This window comes from Gobius niger (assembly GCF_951799975.1).
Source record: "Gobius niger genome assembly, chromosome: 16".
Taxonomy (NCBI): Eukaryota; Metazoa; Chordata; class Actinopteri; order Gobiiformes; family Gobiidae; genus Gobius; species Gobius niger.
The window spans coordinates 24269812-24289093 of NC_136867.1; the positions used below are offsets into that span (position 1 = coordinate 24269812).

Here is a 19282-nt window from a genome sequence, read left to right on the forward strand (position 1 = left end):
ATTTGTAGAAAGCTCCTTGGTGAATTCCACGTGTAGTAATGTCGGCCGCAGGTAAACAAACTACTGTAGATCCGATAACCTAGCAGATCACTCCGCCGCTGCGTAGCTACAACCAGGAAGCTGATGCTGCTCAGATACAAGTTCTTTTAAATGCAAAAATTGTTATATTTCAACAATTATTCAGTCAACACAGACATTTATATGGTTAGTCTGGTGTTACAAGTGATTTGTCTCAGGTGCACTGTGCTTGGGTCAGACTGTTTTTAATGCAGGCTACTAGTTACCATAGACATGCACTAGCCGAGCACTAGCCTAGCGCCACTACACTCTTCAAATACTAGGATTTCAATTCAGGGACCCTGATATAAAGCAACACATCACTTCCTCTTCATATTTGACAAAACGAGTAAAATGTGAATTAGAAGTTCTTGATCTCTGCCCATTTGTTTCAATGGATGAGAGCTTCTGTTTTGCCGTAAGGGGGCGCTACCCTTCTGAGTGACATAGACGTTGCTTCATCTCATTTAATATTGGATAGTATCAGTGGCCTGGAGGGTGCATACTATATAAGTAAACTGTGGACTGTGTATTCCCCATATAACCTCAAAGAAGGAGGCGCTGCTCTCCGGTCGTGGCCTGGCAACAAAAAGCAATAAATAAACCTCAGAGGCGCAGGCTTTTCAAGAAGTATCAGCGGAAAGGACAGAGTGTGAATGCCTGTCTCACATGTCCTTCCCGTTTATTGCTCTGTCCCGGCCTGAACTTGGAAACCTTCCCATTGCTCCGTGCACTTGGAGCAGCAGACCCACCCCGGGGCAGCAGTGGCTCAGAGATTCAGCGGTTTAGTCCCAGTGCACGATACTGTGTCCTTCTCGAGCGGGACAGAGGTCAGCCCGTGAAAATACTGCCACGACCTGACCTTGCATCGATCCAGACAGTTTGTGTTACATCTTCAAGTACCGATTGTGAATTCGAGACCTTGTGAATCATTGAACCACTTTACCACAGTTGTCTCAAACCCCGGTGCTTCTCACGACGAACAGAGAAATGCAATATCTGTGGCTACTAAGCAGAGACGGTCAGTAAGAAAGTACATGTATTTAAGTAGTGTACTGAAATAGAGTTTGATCTGTACTTAAGTAATGTTTCTGTTGAGCTTTTTATCCTCAACATTGATGATTGATAAATGCTTTATACTCCACTACATTTCTTGAAAGTAAACAATGATTTGGCCATGGGTTTTGTTCATTTCAAAAGCCTATGAAAGCACACTCCAGTGCAGTAGGGGGCGCTGTGCAGATGTAATACAAGCAATACTTTGACAGAGCAACTCTCCTTTTTGAGCTGAACGAGTGGAACGCCGCACATATATTAATGTACTCGACCATCTGAGACGAAGACAAACCTCTGGTGATTTAAAGGTCTTATCTACTGAACTTATCTACTGATGAGGAAAGCGCTTCTCTTTGGTCCTCATGGCCAGGAGCTGACATTGCTGTAATACCACCCCCTTGTGGCCAGAGGCGACTCCAAAAGACACTTGATAAACAGCGTTTCTATTAGGGACGCACCGATGCATCAGGTATCAGCCGATACCACACGCTTGTACTCATACTCGTACTCATTCATCGGGTCCCGAGACTAGAAACAGCTCCTACGGGCGCAGCTCTCCACAGGGGAGAGGAAATAGCAACAAACTGGAGAATTCTTTATTGGAAATACAATACTCCACATAGAGCTGACTTTATTACAGACGACACTCCCTAATTCAGAGTCTGTGCTGGATTTAACCAGAGCTAAATGTTGTTAGTGCTGCAGCGTCTGCAGTGTTTACAAGATACAGGCTAATGTCGCGAACTAGCCGCTAGCTCGCGGCTAACAGTTCTGGCAATTCTCAAGCCGTTTTATGCACAGGGGCTTATTCATCTGACAAACTAACCCAGCGACTAAAAAGTCCTCAGAAATTCCAAATTGAAGAGATCCTGTTTCCATATTGAGCGAAAATGAGCTGCAGCTGAACAATGAAAATGCTACAAACACACAAGAAAATCTACACGGAGCTGAAGTAAAGACGAAAAGAGACCATTTAGCTGCAGTAATAAGCAACATCTCAATGCTATTGTTAAATAAAAATACATAAATGAATAAAGCACAAGCATTGAGGAGCTTTTGGACATGAAATAAAATGCAGTGGAAAAAGTCAGTCTATAAACCGTCTATTCACTTCACAAAGTCTTTTGAAGAAAATACCTTGTCGTATCGGCAAGTACTTAAATCAAAGTACTCGTATCGGTTTTAGAAGTGGTATCGGTGCAACCCTAGTTCTTCAAACCTCGTTTGTACTGCTTTGAATCCTGGCTCCAAAGAGTTTTTTTTTTCTAATAATTGCTACAACCCATGTGACAACGCTGGGCTAGGGGTCTTATTTCTAATCAGGCTGGTTTTTGTCCATCAGCAATAAAAAGTGGAAGTCTAAATCTATGATTGACAGGCTCTGGAGCACTTAGAGGCTCTGGTCCGTCCGCCCTTTTGCCCTTTTAAGAAACAGGCTTCATAGGAGAAGGAGCAGCCATGTTAATTTCACAGGCCACACGGGAACATTACTATAAATGGAACTGAATGGCTATCGATCTCTTGCATACTATATGCCCCGCAGCAACTACAGGATCATCGACTATGCATATGTATGTTTTATTCATCACACGAGTTACCAACCATTTCTAAGGCTTGCAAACTTTAATACTTATTGTCCTGATGAGTATAAAGAAAGCTGGGAAGTATATTTATATAAGATAAGAACTATTGATCTCAAAATGGAGATGTTACTTCAGCTCACAGAAACACTCAAGGGGCGCAACAGGCAGGATAATGTGCAAATGAGAATAGTAAATAGAGGTATCTTATGTCCAATAATAATAAAAAGTCTAAAAAGGAGGAGGGGGGCGGGGTTCAGGAAATATAAATAGTAATAAACAACTGTCAATGACCTGATAAATGCTTCTTTCTCTCACAAATCTCTCCTCTGTCTTCCAGACCTCCATCTTGCCCCTCTGCTGTGACTCCCCTCCCCCCAGGATCGAGATGGTTCTCCTGGACTCCGCGCCTCCCCCCGTCCCCCTCACCACCCTGTCCCGCTGGTACCTCTACGCCATCCACGGCTACTTCTGCGAGGTCATGTTCACCGCCGCCTGGGAGTTCGTGGTCAACTGCAACTGGAAGTTCCCCGGCGTCACCAGCGTCTGGGCCCTGTTCATCTACGGGACGTGCATCCTCATCGTGGAGCGGATGTACCTGGCGCTGCGCAACCGCTGCCCCATCCTGCTGCGCTGCCTCATCTACACGCTCTGGACGTACCTGTGGGAGTTCGGGACGGGGTTTCTGTTGCGCCAGTTCAACGCCTGCCCCTGGGACTACTCGGAGTTCAGGTACAATTTCAAGGGGCTCATAACTCTGGAGTACGCCGTGCCGTGGTTCTGCGCCTCCTTCATCGTGGAGACTCTGGTGATTCGCCGAACGCTGAGGCTGCGCTTTCACGAGGGGGCGGAGGACGGGCACTCGGCGCGGAGGAGAGAAGCCGGGAGCCCCAACGGATATCTAAAAGCAGATTAGTGTGAGTTTGTAAGTCTGGAGAATGCCGTCCGTGAAAACAAAACCCAATCTGACCGCCCGGTGAAAAGATGTATAATAGCAAAACCTACTAGTGAAAAGACTAGTAAATGTTTTATTTTGGGTTGTAATAACAAGAGTAGGCCTGTCACAATAACACAATTTGAAGTTCGACATATTGAGCTAACTCTAAAGCAGGGGTGTCCAAACTTTTCTTCATCAAGGGCCACATTTTGAAGTGCATGTGGCACAAATCGGTGCTCAGTGCAGTAAAAGAGTCAACTGGGTTCATTTGAGACGTTTATTTAGGCCAGTGTTTCCCAACCAGGGGTGTGGGGACCCCTGTGGGTACTTGAGAACATCACCAGTGGCGCTTTTCAGATTGAAAAATGGGTGAAACCAAGTCATATTTCTCAACAAATTGAAAGGGAAACTTCATTTTTATGTTTTTCACTGTTTACATAGAGATTTTCGTGGACAGTATGAAAACTATATATTTTTGGAAACCTTTTGGTATAAGCAATGAGAAAACAATGTTTCCATTTGCCCTTGTTATTTGGTAAAATTGTGCAATTTTTCCATCGGAGTAAATGGGTAGTTCTGGTCGTCGCTATGGCGACTCCATGAAACATATGACAAGGGTTTTATTGACTTTCTTGATTGGAAAATGGAATTTTCTGCCAAATTTAGTAAATCTCCTGCAAACTACTCCCCATATAAATGTTATTATCACACCGTTTTACATATCAGAGCAAATGGAAACATTGTTTTTATGATTGCTTATTTAATAAAGTTTTAAAAAATGAATAGCTTTAAAATTACATAGCGAAAAGAATTATCAGTAAAATTCAATTCTAAATATTGAATAATAAGAGTTTAGTTTATATCACTTTGAAACAATTTTGACAAGATCCTCAAGATAGGAGGCACTTGGATTATGAATAAAGTTGGGAACCACTGATCGAGACCTGGAAGAGGCAGATTTTCAGGTTATAATTGTGTGGAATGACTAAATTTCGATGTGCCAATTGAATTAGAAGCTTGAGGGCCAGCACAAATTGGTCTGAGGGCCGTATTTGGCCCCCGGGCCGCACTTTGGACACCCCTGCTCTAAAGCTTAAAAATGACAGTAAAGCTTTGTTTAAAACGCATCTTAAAATATCCCGCTATAAACATGAAGTACAACGTAACACAGCCTACTTAGGGTAAAAAAATAAAGTATAAAATTAGAGAAAATGTGACAAAATATGCAAATAAATGTACAGATAATAAATATTGAACCCAGTCGATATAGTAATTATCGTGACAGAAGACAAACCAAATGGTAATGCTTAATGTTAGAGTACACATTAACTGTTAGCATACTAGTAAGCGGTCGATTATCTTTACGAAAAGTCCGATATAATACGTTTTCTAAGCTTTTAGAACTTTATATCCCGTAGCCTTGATCATTTTGTAGTAAACTTTAAAAATACATATGTGTCTAAATTTTAGGCTTATTTCTGATGGTTTGATAAAGAGCAGTTAAACTTTCGGCCAGCAGAGTGCGCACCTCCTCCTTTTGTGCAGCAGTGACCGGAGGTTTAAAACATCTGCACACGAGCTCACAACAGGAGCTCACAACACGAGCTCTCAACAGGAGCTCTCACGCTGCTCGCACAAGGACAGAGTCAGGCCAAGGACAGAATCAGGAACTCGGATAAACCTGGTGACGTGTGTCTGTGGTCGTGAGGGAAACAGCATTACTGAAACAAAACACCTCACAGTATGTTTCTGATGAGGCTTTGACAATGTAACGGTAAAACCTCAAACATGTTGATAAACGGCCCTTTAAACACTTATTAATGCCTTATTCTGCAGATGACTTATGCTTAAGTCTCGATTAACTAGTTATTAAGGTTTATTTGTATTTGTGGTACATGAATTATGAGCTTTTGGTAATAAGAGTTTCATTTGGAGTCAGTACCACTTCTTGGTTACACTTTATATTACACTACCTTAATACATGGTGCCCAACTAAATTTAGTACAGTGTAATCTGCTTTGTACAGTCTGTAATAACATGTACTTATGTACTGCATAGACAAGGGAATAATGTGTATTTGGGCTTAAGGGTTAGAGTTAGGGTCTTATGCTTTATTACATTATGTTCCTACAAATACATATTATTCCATCGTGTATCTCACCCATAGGTATAAGTTATTACACATTGTTACCGAGCACATTAATACATATAACTCTAGTAGAAACAAAACTATTTATTTTATTAATTAAAGCTAATTAACCACTCACTAGTATGCTTAGTTACAAAGTTATAATATGATATACTGTATGGAAGCACATACAACATTCTACTGACCAAAAGTTCAGTTCTACAATCATTAACTTTGTGCTCAAAAGTAACGCGGCTCAGATATCTTTGCAGACATGTTTGTTTGTTTGTTCAACTTTTAACATAAGTAAATTATAGATTATAGATGGTCGGTGTCATGAGAAGGAAGCAGGGCGAGCACTGGGAACCTGGACGTTCAAATGAAGTGTCAAGAAAAACTACAACAAAATAATATCAAAGATTTGCGAGTGTATCTTCTATTCTGATGTATTTGGAAATAAAAAAAAGTATTCTTCAGTATTTCTGTGCATACGTAGGGCTGGGCACTAGTAATTTTTTTAATAACAATACTTGGTTTACGATACCGATACCTGAACGATACCTATACCTATACTGATATATTTCTCGTCTAGAACCAGAAAACACAACAATAATGTTCATTTATTCCATAACAGACCATTTATTTTCAATTTGTATCATTTATTTGAGCTGAAACAACCAAGTGACTTCCTTTGCTGCTGTCCCTGGACCAACAGCATCAAAACTCAGATCTAAAGATATAAAATATTTTCAGTATATACTTTCTCGGGGTGTGACATTATATCGATTTAGTGATACATCACAATATTTTGCAGGACGATACGATACTCTTTATTCCGATATCAATACTTTTGATGACGTCATGCATATTAATGAGGTAGACGTGCTCCACTGCTTTAGAGACTAATAATGATATTCAGTCACGACAGTAGAGGACAGAACAAATATATGACTTTTAATGATGTTTTTATAATTATAAGTAAGATTAGTTTGTGGTTGATTTATTCCTTTTGGAACAGGACTTGTGGTTTCTCGGGATCATTTATGGACTTTTTCATTAAAGCAAAAGGGCACAAAGCACTTGAAAGCAAATGCAAATGATGAATAATGTAGTAGGTGAAGAATCTCATCTTTCTTTAGAAATGGGGATGCATTGTATAGGTTTTTTGTGCATTATATACATTTTCATATATTATTATTGTATCATTATCGTGAGCCATGTATCGTATCGAATCGTGAGGTACCCAGAGGTTCTAACCCCTAATGCTTTCGATACTATATATTATTTTGATAGTAGTACCTAAACTTTACAGTACCCAGCCCTACACCCGAGTTCTAGCCACAGACCATAACAAAAGAGCTGCACTAAAACCAGGACTAAAGTAAACAGACCAGGAGCAACCCAGAAAAGCAACTTAAAACCTTACATTTCCATCAACACTGAATATATTATGTAACAAATCGTCCTGTTTTTGGGTAAAGCAAACTCAAAATACAGCGTTACATAAAATGGCCAGTTTTTCCAAAATAAAACTACAAAAATGGCCGCCAGTTTGTTCGCTTGAAAGCTTAAAGATGACCCCAGAGTCGCCTACCTCTTTGCTTGCCGAAAACGTCATGAAAAGCCTAAAGGAAACAATCATCTGAGACGGAATGCTGTGTAGAAATATCTGTTATTATTTTGTTTTCTTTTTAAATGTACATAATGTCCTTTTCAAAATAAGAGTGTCGATTGTCGGTAAGCAATGCATGAAAAATCACACTGTCTTCCGAGTCCAGAGCATTTCTCATCCGTCTGGGGCGTCTGTGGCTGTCATATCCGCTGTGTCCTCGGGCAAGACGCCTCGCCCGCCTTGCCCCGGGAGCGAATGAGTGCGTGAACGAGTGATTGCTACAAAGTTCGCTCACAATCGGCGATGGAAGGAGCGGACAAAACTGTATTGAAAAGACTTTTTGAGTTTCGCTAAAAAAGAAAAGCATAAATCTGCTGCTGGTGTAAAAGACGAGTTACAGCTGTTTTACTATGTAGTTTGGATGCCTAAGATTTTGTGTGTGTAAAACTTGCATGTTTGAAATGTCACTTTCACAGAACACAGAAAAGAGCAGAAGACGAATCGATAACGCTACAAAAAAAAAGAGGACAATCTATAGTTCAAAGAGGACATATCATGCAGAATTGAGTATTGAGTATACACGACCACCCAATCTTCCGACTGGCGCAAAAACAGCATTGCTCAAGAGGAAGTTTGAATCTTGCGCAAACAATTATGTGCCAGTGCTTTCGTCGGTCACCTGAGGGAGTCGCTTAGAGAAAAAAAGGGTCCATCTTAGTGAAGAGAGTCTAAACGGGCGTTTCCCCACCCACAAACAAAAGTCAATAATTGATGAGGAAGGGGTGGAGGCTTTGGTGGAGACTTGGAGGGTGAGTGTGTGGGTGGTGTCTGCTCTGTTGACAGACTCAGACCAAGCCCCCAGATCGGACAGAACCATGGGAAGAACAGGTGACGTTCTCTGGATCCGTGACGTTTTGTGGCTCAGTCAAAGATTCAAACGTTGTAGATACGTGGACCCAGAGGGAGGCGTCAACCATGTGGTTTTAGACACAAAAATGGATTTTTTACACCTAGCCTGGCCTTAGCTGTCCGTAAACTCCGGTCAATTATAGTTTCCCTACATGTACGTGTGAGTCTGATCTCAGTGGCTGCGTTACGGACACGAAAGTAATGGAAGCTCTTCAGTCCGTTCTGGCTCGGCCACACAGGGGCCCTGCAGTACACGTACCATGGCTATTCGATGAAGAGCGAATCCATTTACGGTCAAAAACAGTTCCACTGTGCAGTAGTGCAGGGCAAAAGGGAACATAATGACCTCAATTCAGGCCCTGCCCCTCTGTGTGAGAACCACTAACCACTAAGCCACTGTGAGACTGGTATGTAGGACTACAACTAGTCTATTTCCCCCACTTTTTAAAATGGTTTATAGCAAATGGTCCCATTCTGTCACCTCTGGTCCCTGACCCACAGTTTGGGAAACGCTGATTTTAAACTGAAACCTGCACCTGACGGTTATTTCTGTCTGACCACTGAGAATTAGCCTGTGAGTCGCCTAATTTAAGACTGTGCACATTCAGAGAACCAGAGTTACTGCAAGTTGCTATGCTCATGAGAACCATGTGGATTCAACTCCACTTTTAAACAAAAAGGCCACGTAGAACGGCTTTTAACTCTCGTCTACTCGCCAAACTAGAGTCCTGATACTCTAGACTCACCCGACACAATAAGAAGTTTAAATGAGAGTGTGGCCGTTGCATCCCAGAGTCCGCTGAAGTTACAGTCATGTCTTCGAAGACCTGAGCCGCTCACAGCAAACGCCCATGTTTGTTTGTGCATTTATGAGGTATTTGTATCTGTCATTAAATAAATGCTCACATTTCAATTTGATTTATTGAGTAAAATTCTACTCGGTGTGGCTTTAAGCACTTGCAGGACAAACTACAAACTATTTTTCCCAATGTGAGTTAAACACTGCCCATGTCCAAATGATAGTGAGGGTCTTGCTTTGGCCCCAGTACTAAAGAGAATGGAGCAAACTCCTCGCCCACACCCCATCGCCCACCACAGTAGCAGAAAATGTTCCAGTCTAGTACGGTCTGTGGGAGGATAAGCTTGGAGAGGGACCACTGCTGTTCAAGACATCACCATAGGAGTCTGTCCAGCCACTCACTGTGTCAGGTATGAAGCTGAAGGTTCCTCACAGCGCCCCCCTTTGAGCAGAAGTCTAGTCCACAGTCTGCGTTTAGAAACTCAAGCTCGGGCTCACATGGATGGATTACGGCTTTAAAAATATTAAACAGTTTTATGTATCTATGGCGCAATGACATCCAGATCGGGTTGGCTCAGCAGTAGAAGAAGAACCAACCGAAGAGGACATGATCAGTCAAAGCTGTGAATGAACTCCAGGTCTGTTTTTGACGAGGAAAACAAGACTCAATAAAGTCAATTCCGCATGATATGTCTCCTTAAAGTAAATGGGCAAGAGCCTCGCACATAAGTACTGCATGTTCAGCAACTTTAGCTGACTATAATAGAAATAATAACCCGTCTATTCCGTACATAGACTTTTCTTCCCTGATGGCGCGGGCATATTCCAATATGACGCCGCCGAGATTCAGCAACCTCCCTTTTTAGAGATAGCATATTTAAACCTTTCAAATAATCTTAAAAACAAAGCAAGCCTTAAAGCCACTCTGCGGAACGTTCCAGGTCGTGTCCTGCGTTGTCACGAGTCAGCAATAACAAACCTTTGACTCGGACAACGCTCTTTTTGCAGCGAGTTATTACGTTTTTCTGTCTTTGTTTGCCCTTGTTGTTTTGTCTTGTGTTGAATGTTACGCAGTGTGGCTTTAAAGCACTCAGTTCAAGAAATAAGGTTCCTTTCGTTGAAGTCAGGGCCTGTCCGACCGCATGTGTGACCTGCTCTTGTTGTCTTGTCTGTTGTATTGCATCGTCCGATGTCTCACACAAGTCTTCCATTTCCTGTTTTTACTTAATATTTATTATACGTTGATTATTATTTAAAACCCGTTCTGACGATAGACATGAATCGAGTTGTGTTTTCTTCTCGTGCGTTCGTAGAGAGAGAGTAACGTTATTTTACACGACGGACAGTTGATCTTTAATTTATGAAACTATTTTGTCATTTGTTTATTTTACGTGTGATTTTATTAAAAGTTTGATTAACCCACACGCGTGACTGTGATGTTTGAGTCAGAATCAGAATTGTTTTTATTGCCATGGTTGTGAAAGGGTTCATATCTAGGATTGTTTTTGATCGATCGTGCAGAAAGGAACTTAAAACATATAACACATAACTTAGTTAAATAATAAACTATAAAGACTTTAAACTATAAAGACTTTAAACTATATGACGATGAGGCTATAAGGGCATGTGTATGAAGATTTAATTTAAAATATAATAAAGACAACAACAGCGTGAGTGTATTTGGGCCATTGACACGACATACATGTGATCTTTTCATTCCATGTATGACTTTATTCTACAAAACGTGCTTAGTTTAAATACATTTTCATCACATGAATATTTTGTTTTCACACCTCAAACCCCTAAAATGTAGCAAATGATGACTGATGACTAATAAAGCTTTTGATAACAAAATAAAAATAAACATCATGACATTGTATATTAAATATCTTTCAAATAAGCCGTCATTTGTGAATATTTTGAGATCACAAAAAAACTTTTGTCCGACATTTTGTAATCTTAAAATATCAGGATGACACAAGCGGAAGAACAGGGCTGTTATTTTGAAATAAAGAGTAGAAACAGCAAACAGAATATAACATCAGCCAGAAGAACAAGTCGTCTTTATGGCTGAGTGAAAAGATTTGAAAATGTATTTCAAGAATTGAGAAAAAAATATTTTACTCAAAGGTAAAATGTCACACTTTCGGTGTCAGGTGGTACAACCAATGTAAATATCGGGAAAAATATTTTATCATAAAAGTATTTAATTAGTTAGACATTATGACGTGGCTGACCCTTCAGCCAATCAGAGGCGCAGGCTCACCTGCCCAAACGCCCTCGAGCTGATTCACGTGTTTTCATTGGACGGAGCGAGTTTCCGTCAAATCTTGTTCAAAAACCCGCGAGCTAAACACAGCTGTGATGTTTTATATTTTTATCTTTAAATGATGAAACTGCGGAGAAAAGAACGACGTCAGTTTCATCAGGACATTTGGCAGCACGTTCTCCAGAGGAACTCTGACAGAGACGCAGGACTTTGTGGAGAACAGCAGCGGAGCCGAGGCCTGACTTTGTCGGGATGAAGAGAGAGAAGCTTCCCCACATCAGACGCACTGGAACCCGGCGGGGATCTGAGGCTCGCAGCGGTGACCGAACAACCGGACACACGGGTGACACGGAGTCTGAGACACGAGGACGTTTGAGGACAGAGATGGAAGTGACAGGAGAGATATGGAGCTGGAAATGACGCTTATGGAGGAGTGACTCACGAAGGAGGACTCACGAAGACATCAATGGTAAGTAGTGCTTTGGTGTCGCTGTTGTGAGTAAAATGGCGATAACATATAATAACTGATGACAGTGGTAAATGGTCACCGCTGCTGCAGTTGGGGAGGTGTGATGCGTAATAGCGCAGAGCGCGTGTGGAGAGCCTTTGGCACCGCTGGACGTTCAGTTCCTCCACAGGTGTGGCGGGGCTGAACATCTGGGGCTGCTTTACTTATTGCATGTGGGGCTAATTTGGCAAGTTTGTGATTTATTTCTTTGCGTTTGAGTTTTGGAATCGTCATCGCAAGTGGTCAAAAACACTACGTAAAATAAAGTTGTTTCTGAACTGGGTTAAATGTAATGTACATACCCTCATTGGGAGCTTTGGGGCGCTGTTTTAGCAAACGTCTTATATGGTCGTAATTCTTTTTTTATTTTTTATTTTTTTATTTTTTTTATTGAAAAGTATACGAGTATACAAAGTATGCCAGGGGGTAACAGAATTGTACAATAAAATTATTCAGTTACAAATATATTATATTTTGAGCAAATACTGATAGTTTTTAGAGCCTTTTTGTTATCAGAACCTTCCAAGATCTTGATATATGAGAGAGTATCACTAAAAAAATGTGCAAAGTTGGGTTTCTGCTTAGAGTATTTACATTTGTGAAAATAAAATTTGGATAAAAGGATAAGTAAATTAATAATAAAATAGACATCTTCATTCTTTTGCTTTCTGAAGAAACAAAAAATAACGTTTTCCCATTTCAGTGTAAAGTCCGTGTATAGATGTCCAATTATAAAACTACATAAGTCTTTCCAGAATTTCTTGGGATAAGAACATGTCCAAAAAAAATGTTGTATTGTCTCTGGATGATCTCCACAAAAAGAGCAGTTCACATCAATGTCCCTTTTGAATTTAGTCATAAACGAATTAACTGGATAATATTTATGGATGATTTTGTACGAAACCTCTTTTACTTTGTTTGTTATCAGAAATTTGTTGGGAATTGTCCATATATTTTTCCATGAAATATTACCTACAAATTGGGTCCAATATGATACAACATGGGGAGTAGATACAAGCTCTTTCTGGAATAAAGCACGAATATTCTTATTACAATTTTTGTGATGTGTAAAACATATTTTTCCTATCTGAGAATTTAGTGCATTGGGGAGAGAAACAGGTGCTTGTAAATGCAAATATGCACTTCTATACAGCGTGATAACTCCAGCAGGGATTGCATCAAAAAGTATAGCATATGCTATATGGTCGTAATTCAGGGATAAGACACACGACCATTTGTGTCATTTTCTGTTGGAGGACAGTCTCAGAACAGGAAAATGAAAACTGAACTTTTTGCACAGATGTAAGTTCCCATGCTTTTTCTGTTTTAGGCTGGGGTGGCAAAAATGTTTAACAGATGAAAGAACCACTCAGCCACCTCGCTATGAAATAACATTGCCTAAGGTTATGAGTGAAACAGGAACCGGGTTTTAATATCACTTGCTGCCCTCTAGTGGAGGAATTTGTAATTGCGCTACAGTACGAGCCAGATCCTTTACTTTTGTCCGAGACAGGTCTAAACCGGAAACCCCCAAAATGTTGAACATGATAAAAAATGTTTTACAAAAAATCATACAGTGACATTTTTTGTTTTTGTTATCAACCTTTTCAAAAGTACTCACTTCGAAGCTCTTTGTTCCCCCACCTGCCATCATCTGCCGCCATCTGCTGGCCGTAAGTGTGTACTTCCCACTTTTGGTGACCGAAAGCTACTCTCATAAGGCAGTTTCTAATCAGCCTCCACGGCTACATTTCCTGCCTACATAAAAAATATGGTGATCCGTAAATAAATAAGTAATAAAGATAACTTTGCACCTGACTGTGAGGCACAAATGAATCTCTACAACTCTTAATTTGTCTCGTCTTAAAGCACTTTGTTACTCTGCAAGATCATTGTTACAACTTTTTAATTAACCTCTTCACCCCCACTTCAACCGAGTGCATTTTCTAAGGTTCAGCTTTACCCAAATCTAAAAGCTTCTTAAAAAAAAAGCATTAAAAGGGTGACAAAATCATGACAAAAATATGAAGAAGACGCGACAAAAAAGTGAATAAAATGCGACAAAAAACATTAAAAAGTTACAGAAACAATGCAAGGAAAAATATCAATTTATATCAGTTTCATAGGTCTTAGCTTTCAAATGAGGAGCTTCACTGCAAGCGCCAATCAAGAGAAGCTTTTAGATTTGGGTTAAGCTGAACTGGATAATATTAGTTAAGCCGGGTGGTAAGAGGACAAATGTTGCCTAAATCTGGTTTGGTAATTGGTATACTTTTGCTTTTCACAATATTTTGGCAGCAGTAATCTCTCCTTTCTACTCGTATTTTCAGTTGTCGTTACAGAATAGCTTTAGGGCCCTTCAGCAAAAATGAATGAACTGAGAAAAGTTTGAATCTCGAATGAGTGAGCGTTTCTAACTAAGCCCAAGTCTTAAATTTGTTCTCGAAATCTGTGGGTGAAAATGGTGGCCTACTTCACACATATACACTTCATACTTTTACTTCTACTGTAAAACTACAGCGTTATAACAACAACATCACAAAAAGCTCTGATATTTTGTTGTATATAGCGCCTTTAGCTTTGATTACAGCACTTTGTTTCAAAAAGCTTATGCTATGTCAAAAGATCCAGTACTGCCACTGCACAAAGCCTCCTCCAGCACATCCCTAAGGTCCTCAATGGGGTTCAGATCTGGACTCTTTCACAGTGTGAGCCCGATGAATCCTGGCATTGTCATCTTGGAATATGTCCATCAGGGAAGAAGAAATCCATGGATGGAATAACCTGGTCATTCAGGATGTTCAGCTGATTTGATTCTCTGGGCTCATAGTGTCGCTGAACCTGGACCTGACCAACTGCAGCAACACCAAATCAGAACAGTCAAAGGCACTATAACTGTTTTTTTTTTTCTACTACACATTTTCTTTCGCCCTCCTTTGATATTGTAAACTCTGACATTCGTGAACAAAACCCACTGTATATAATTGTAAAGAATTTGTATTAATGTCATGAACTCTCAGGTGAGTTTTCTAGCATTTCAGTGACCTTGAAAAGTGACCCTGCAAATGGTGAAATGTGCCGATAAACTCGTCTCTGTGAGGAATTTGGGAAACTGCAAACATGTTAGTAAAGTTAGGGATGCATTTGGATCACAACTAACATTTTAATCTAGTGGCTTCATCTTTCATTGTTTGTAATCACATCAGGTATACGGCTTTTAAAGCAGAACTATGTAACTTATGCCCCCACTAGCCATAAGCATCACTGCATGTTGCGTTTATTTTTTACTCTTTAATTGTCCGTGAGAGTAAATACTACGCTGACAGAAAAGACTTTAGAGAGAGAAGGATATTGTACATTTGTGCCACAACTAAACTACACAATGGAGATATTTTTCCCGCTCAAACTTGGCTGTAAACACGGCTAAGGTGGCGCTAGCCCACAATTAGCTTTGCCCGTTAGCCTGTTAGCGTCTGGCCCGAGACACCGGGGGGAGATGAAAGACTGAAAGAGACTACGAAAAAGATTTATTAAGGTAAACAAGTTACGTAGTTCTGCTTCAACCTCTTACCACCTGCCTCCCAGGTCGGCTTTACCCAAATCTCAAAGCTTCTCGACTGGAGCTCACAGCCTATGGGCCAGGGTAGCGCCTCACTTGAAAGCTGAGACCTACAAAACTGATTGGGACTTCTTTTTTTTTGCGTTGTTGCCAAGTTTTTGTCACATTTTTGCCGTGTTTTTGTCTCTTTTTCGTTTTGTCTTTGAAGTAGTTTTTGTTGTGTTTTCGTCACGTTTCTGTCCCTTTTTAGCCATGTTTTTTCTTCTTCTTTGTCACCTTTTTGTGGCTCTTTTTCATTGTGTTTTTGTCGCTCTTTTGTTGCTTTTTTTAATCGTTCTTTGTTGTATTTCCATCCTCCTTTTTGTCAATGTTTTGCTTCTTTTAAATCCATGTGACAACTTTTCTTTTTGGTCAGGCAGTGTAAACGCTGAGAAACACATTTTCCACCTTTTGACCACTAGATGGCTCTATTTAACCACAAACGCAACCTGTTACTCATCCAAAATCAAACCCCACTCCTTCCTTCCTTTCTTCTTTTTTTGTTTTTTTTCATCATCCAGGTAAGGCATTGTTTTCCCAGCCTTCCTGAATTCACACAGACCACTTTCACATGTGATTCTAAACCTTTTATTCCAACCAGCGTGCCCGTACGTGCCTTCACAAAGCTCCTCAAAGCCACGGTAATGATAAAGATGGTGATAGGAAACGCAGCGCTGACAGACAGGGCTCAGGTTTACCACTCCGCTCGGGGCCGTGAAGTGGACACGCCTTTAAAAAAAAAAAAAAAAAAAGTGCTGAAGATGTGGGTCGTTCACGTGTCTCGACGAATAACCTGTAATCAGCCGATCCTCTTCGCCCCGAGGCTAAAGCTAAAAATACACCGGCACAATGCATGTCGACACAGTCAGTCATGATTGGTAAGAAATAATAAGCCGAAAGTTTTTTTCCACTGAGGGCCGCGAAATCAAGAGGAAGTCGAAATAATCATCTTTATCTGGAGTTTTATCCACTGAGCCACATTTCCCGTGAAGTGCTTTTGACAGGTTTTAATGCTTTTGAATATATGACTTATCCAGATGAACAAGATCATTTGAAAATAGTAATTATCATTTTATTTCAGTGAAACAGCAAGAAATGTTGGGCAGAAAAGTCATTTTTATTTGAATTTTTAAGCTGCTGACAGAAAGTGACATAAGCTGTGTCTGAATGCCCCTAGTCCCTCATTCACTACATAGGCCCGCACTATACAGTGGACCCAGGGCCGGATTTATGAAGGGGCTTACAGGGGCTCAGCCCAGGGGCCCAGCGGGTTGAAGGGCCCCTGGGCATAAGGAGAAAAATATGTGCTCAGTGCGGGCTGTCAAACTAGCTCCCTCTCTCTTTGCAGACTCACATGTAGGGCTATATCAGAGGACTTTTTACCCAGGACTAAACCAGGACTAAACCAGGACTAAACCAGGTCTAAACCAGGTCTAAACCAGGACTAAACCAGGTCTAAACCAGGTCTAAACTACAGTAGGTCTAAACAAGGTCTGAGTCATTTTCATTGAGTTGACGCTGGATAAAAACATGTCCTTATTGGTCTGTTCAAATGCATGAAATTGCATCATTAAAATAAAAAAGAGCTCTGTGGGAGGATCCCCAGACCCCCCTTTTAAATGAGTCCCCCCCACCAGTCTGGCAGTAGCAAAGGTTCTTCCACAAGGGCCACGGAGCTCAAACTGGGGTCATTATGTTAAACATTCATTCATTTATCCTTTCATTGTAGAGAGAGAAATCCAACAGACATAAAGTATAAGTACAGATGTTGTGAAGGTGATAAATAAATAAATAAATATTGATTGATTGATTGATTGAATACATGGGGGGCCCTGAAAAGACTTTAGCCCCGGGGCCCATTTTACTTAAATCTGGCCTTGAGTGGACCAGACCTGGGCAAACTGTACGTTTTTAGCCCATTCCTTTGCAGAGTTATGATTTATTAAAGAAATGACCAAAATGCTCACTCCAGGCACTAGGGGGCAGCTTAAAAAGAAATAAAAGAAAAGAATTCCACACGTGTCCAGCAGAGGGCACTGACATAATAAGGGATCAGGATACAAACAACTCATTGTAGCCACGTGGGAAATGGACTGTCTACCGCAGGGCGGCTGTGGCTACAATAGCAGCTTGCTGTGGCAGAAACTTGTGACACCGGCTTGTAAAGTGCAATACAAGTGTAAGCTGTTCTTATGAGGCTAAAGACCTGTCGCTGTCCTCCGAGTCTCGCAATGCATTGTGGTCTATATTGAGCCGTGTAGTGAGCATCGCTGCACAGTACTTTTCAGAATGCATTGTGGGAAATTTTGAGTGCACTACTTTTTCTCTCCGGACATTTGGACCCCCCTACAAAACTTCACTATAGGGAATAGTGCGGACATTCGAGGTAAAGCTCCACAACAGTTTGACTCACTTCCCATTGACATAACATGGTCGGCGCAGCAACAATTTAATTCCTTCCTGTCAGTGTCCAATAAGGAAGTGAAACTATAAACATCACAAAAATGGTCAAACTAAAGAAAACTGGGTACTGGGCTTTTTTTGTCTAATGTGTCATATATGCATTTTAAAGGGATATTTCAGGATTTTTGACATAGGGCCACATTTCCTAGTTACCCAGAGTGTTGTTGATTTCTGTATATTTAACTCATGCAGTCTTTATATTTGAAGAGTTTAGTGGTGCTAGGCTAGTGCTAGGCTAGTGCATGTCTATAGTAACTAGTAGCCTGCATTAAAAAACAGTCTGACCCAAGCACAGAGCACCTGAGGCAAATCACTTATAGCACCAGGCTACCCATATAAATGTCTGTGTTGAGTGAATCATTTTTTAAGTATAACCATTTTGCATTTAAAATAACTAATATTTGAGCAGCGTCAGCTTCCTGGTTGTAAGCTATGCAGCGGCGCTAGGTAACTGCTAGGTTACCGGATCTACAATAGTTTGTTTATTACACGGGGATTTCACAAAGGAGCTTTCTACAAATCAGATATTATAGTTTGGAAGACGACCCCATGATTTTGAAGAGGTTTTTAATGCAGGCTACTAGTTACCATAGACATGCACTAGCCTAGCACTAGCCTAGCACCACTAAACTCTTCAAATATAAGGACTGCATGAAAGAAATCAGAAATCAACAACACTCTGGATAACTAGGAAATGAGGCCCTATGTCATAAATAATCCTGAAATGTCCCTTTAAGACGAGACACTGCAGGTGAATAGGGAAACTTTTTACATGTAGAGATATTGATTTGAAAACTTTTGCTGTAGACTACTGGCACAAATATGAGAAAAAAAATATTGCAAGTTTTCTTTCATTTTATGTTTTTGTTTAAACATATGGCTGTTTATATGCCTTTATTTTTTATTCAAGAAGTTAGTGAGTTTAGTTTAGTGGCCTCCTAACTGAAATATCATGGAGAAAGTGTCTGTTATCAGATATGTCCAGCTGCGGGATGGACTTAAATGCTTATTGACATTGTACACAAGGGAGATTTGAATATGGAAATCACCGTTCTGTTATAACTGCCTTGTGTCATAGTTTTAACCAACGTGTCCCACAATCTGGAGTTCAACCAGTTAGACGAGAACGGGACGAGAGAAGCCGCTCTGTCAGTGACAAAGATAAAGCGTTTGTTATTATTCAACAATGAAAACAAAGAGGCCCCACTTCACTGTTCACGATCTGACGTCAGGTTGTTGCACAGCTATTCAGTGGTAGCGATAATAATAATTTTTTAAGCCATTCCGCGGAGAAAAAAACTGCACACGTTTTTTTGCCTTGTTGAGTAAAATTGGCTATTTTTGTCTTATTTTTGACCGATACTGG

At 40.6% G+C, this 19282-nt stretch overlaps 1 protein-coding gene across 1 annotated transcript in view; it reads left to right on the top strand.

The window, feature by feature from the left end:
• The window catches only part of tmem229b (transmembrane protein 229B), a 35910-nt gene extending 32175 nt beyond the window's left edge, over positions 1–3735 (top strand). The window contains exon 2 of the mRNA XM_079573597.1: positions 3034–3735. Coding sequence (XP_079429723.1) covers positions 3082–3609 — 528 coding nt within the window. The 5' untranslated portion in view covers positions 3034–3081 and the 3' untranslated portion in view covers positions 3610–3735. The remainder of the gene's footprint in view (positions 1–3033) is intronic.
• Positions 3736–19282: the final 15547 nt, after the last annotated feature.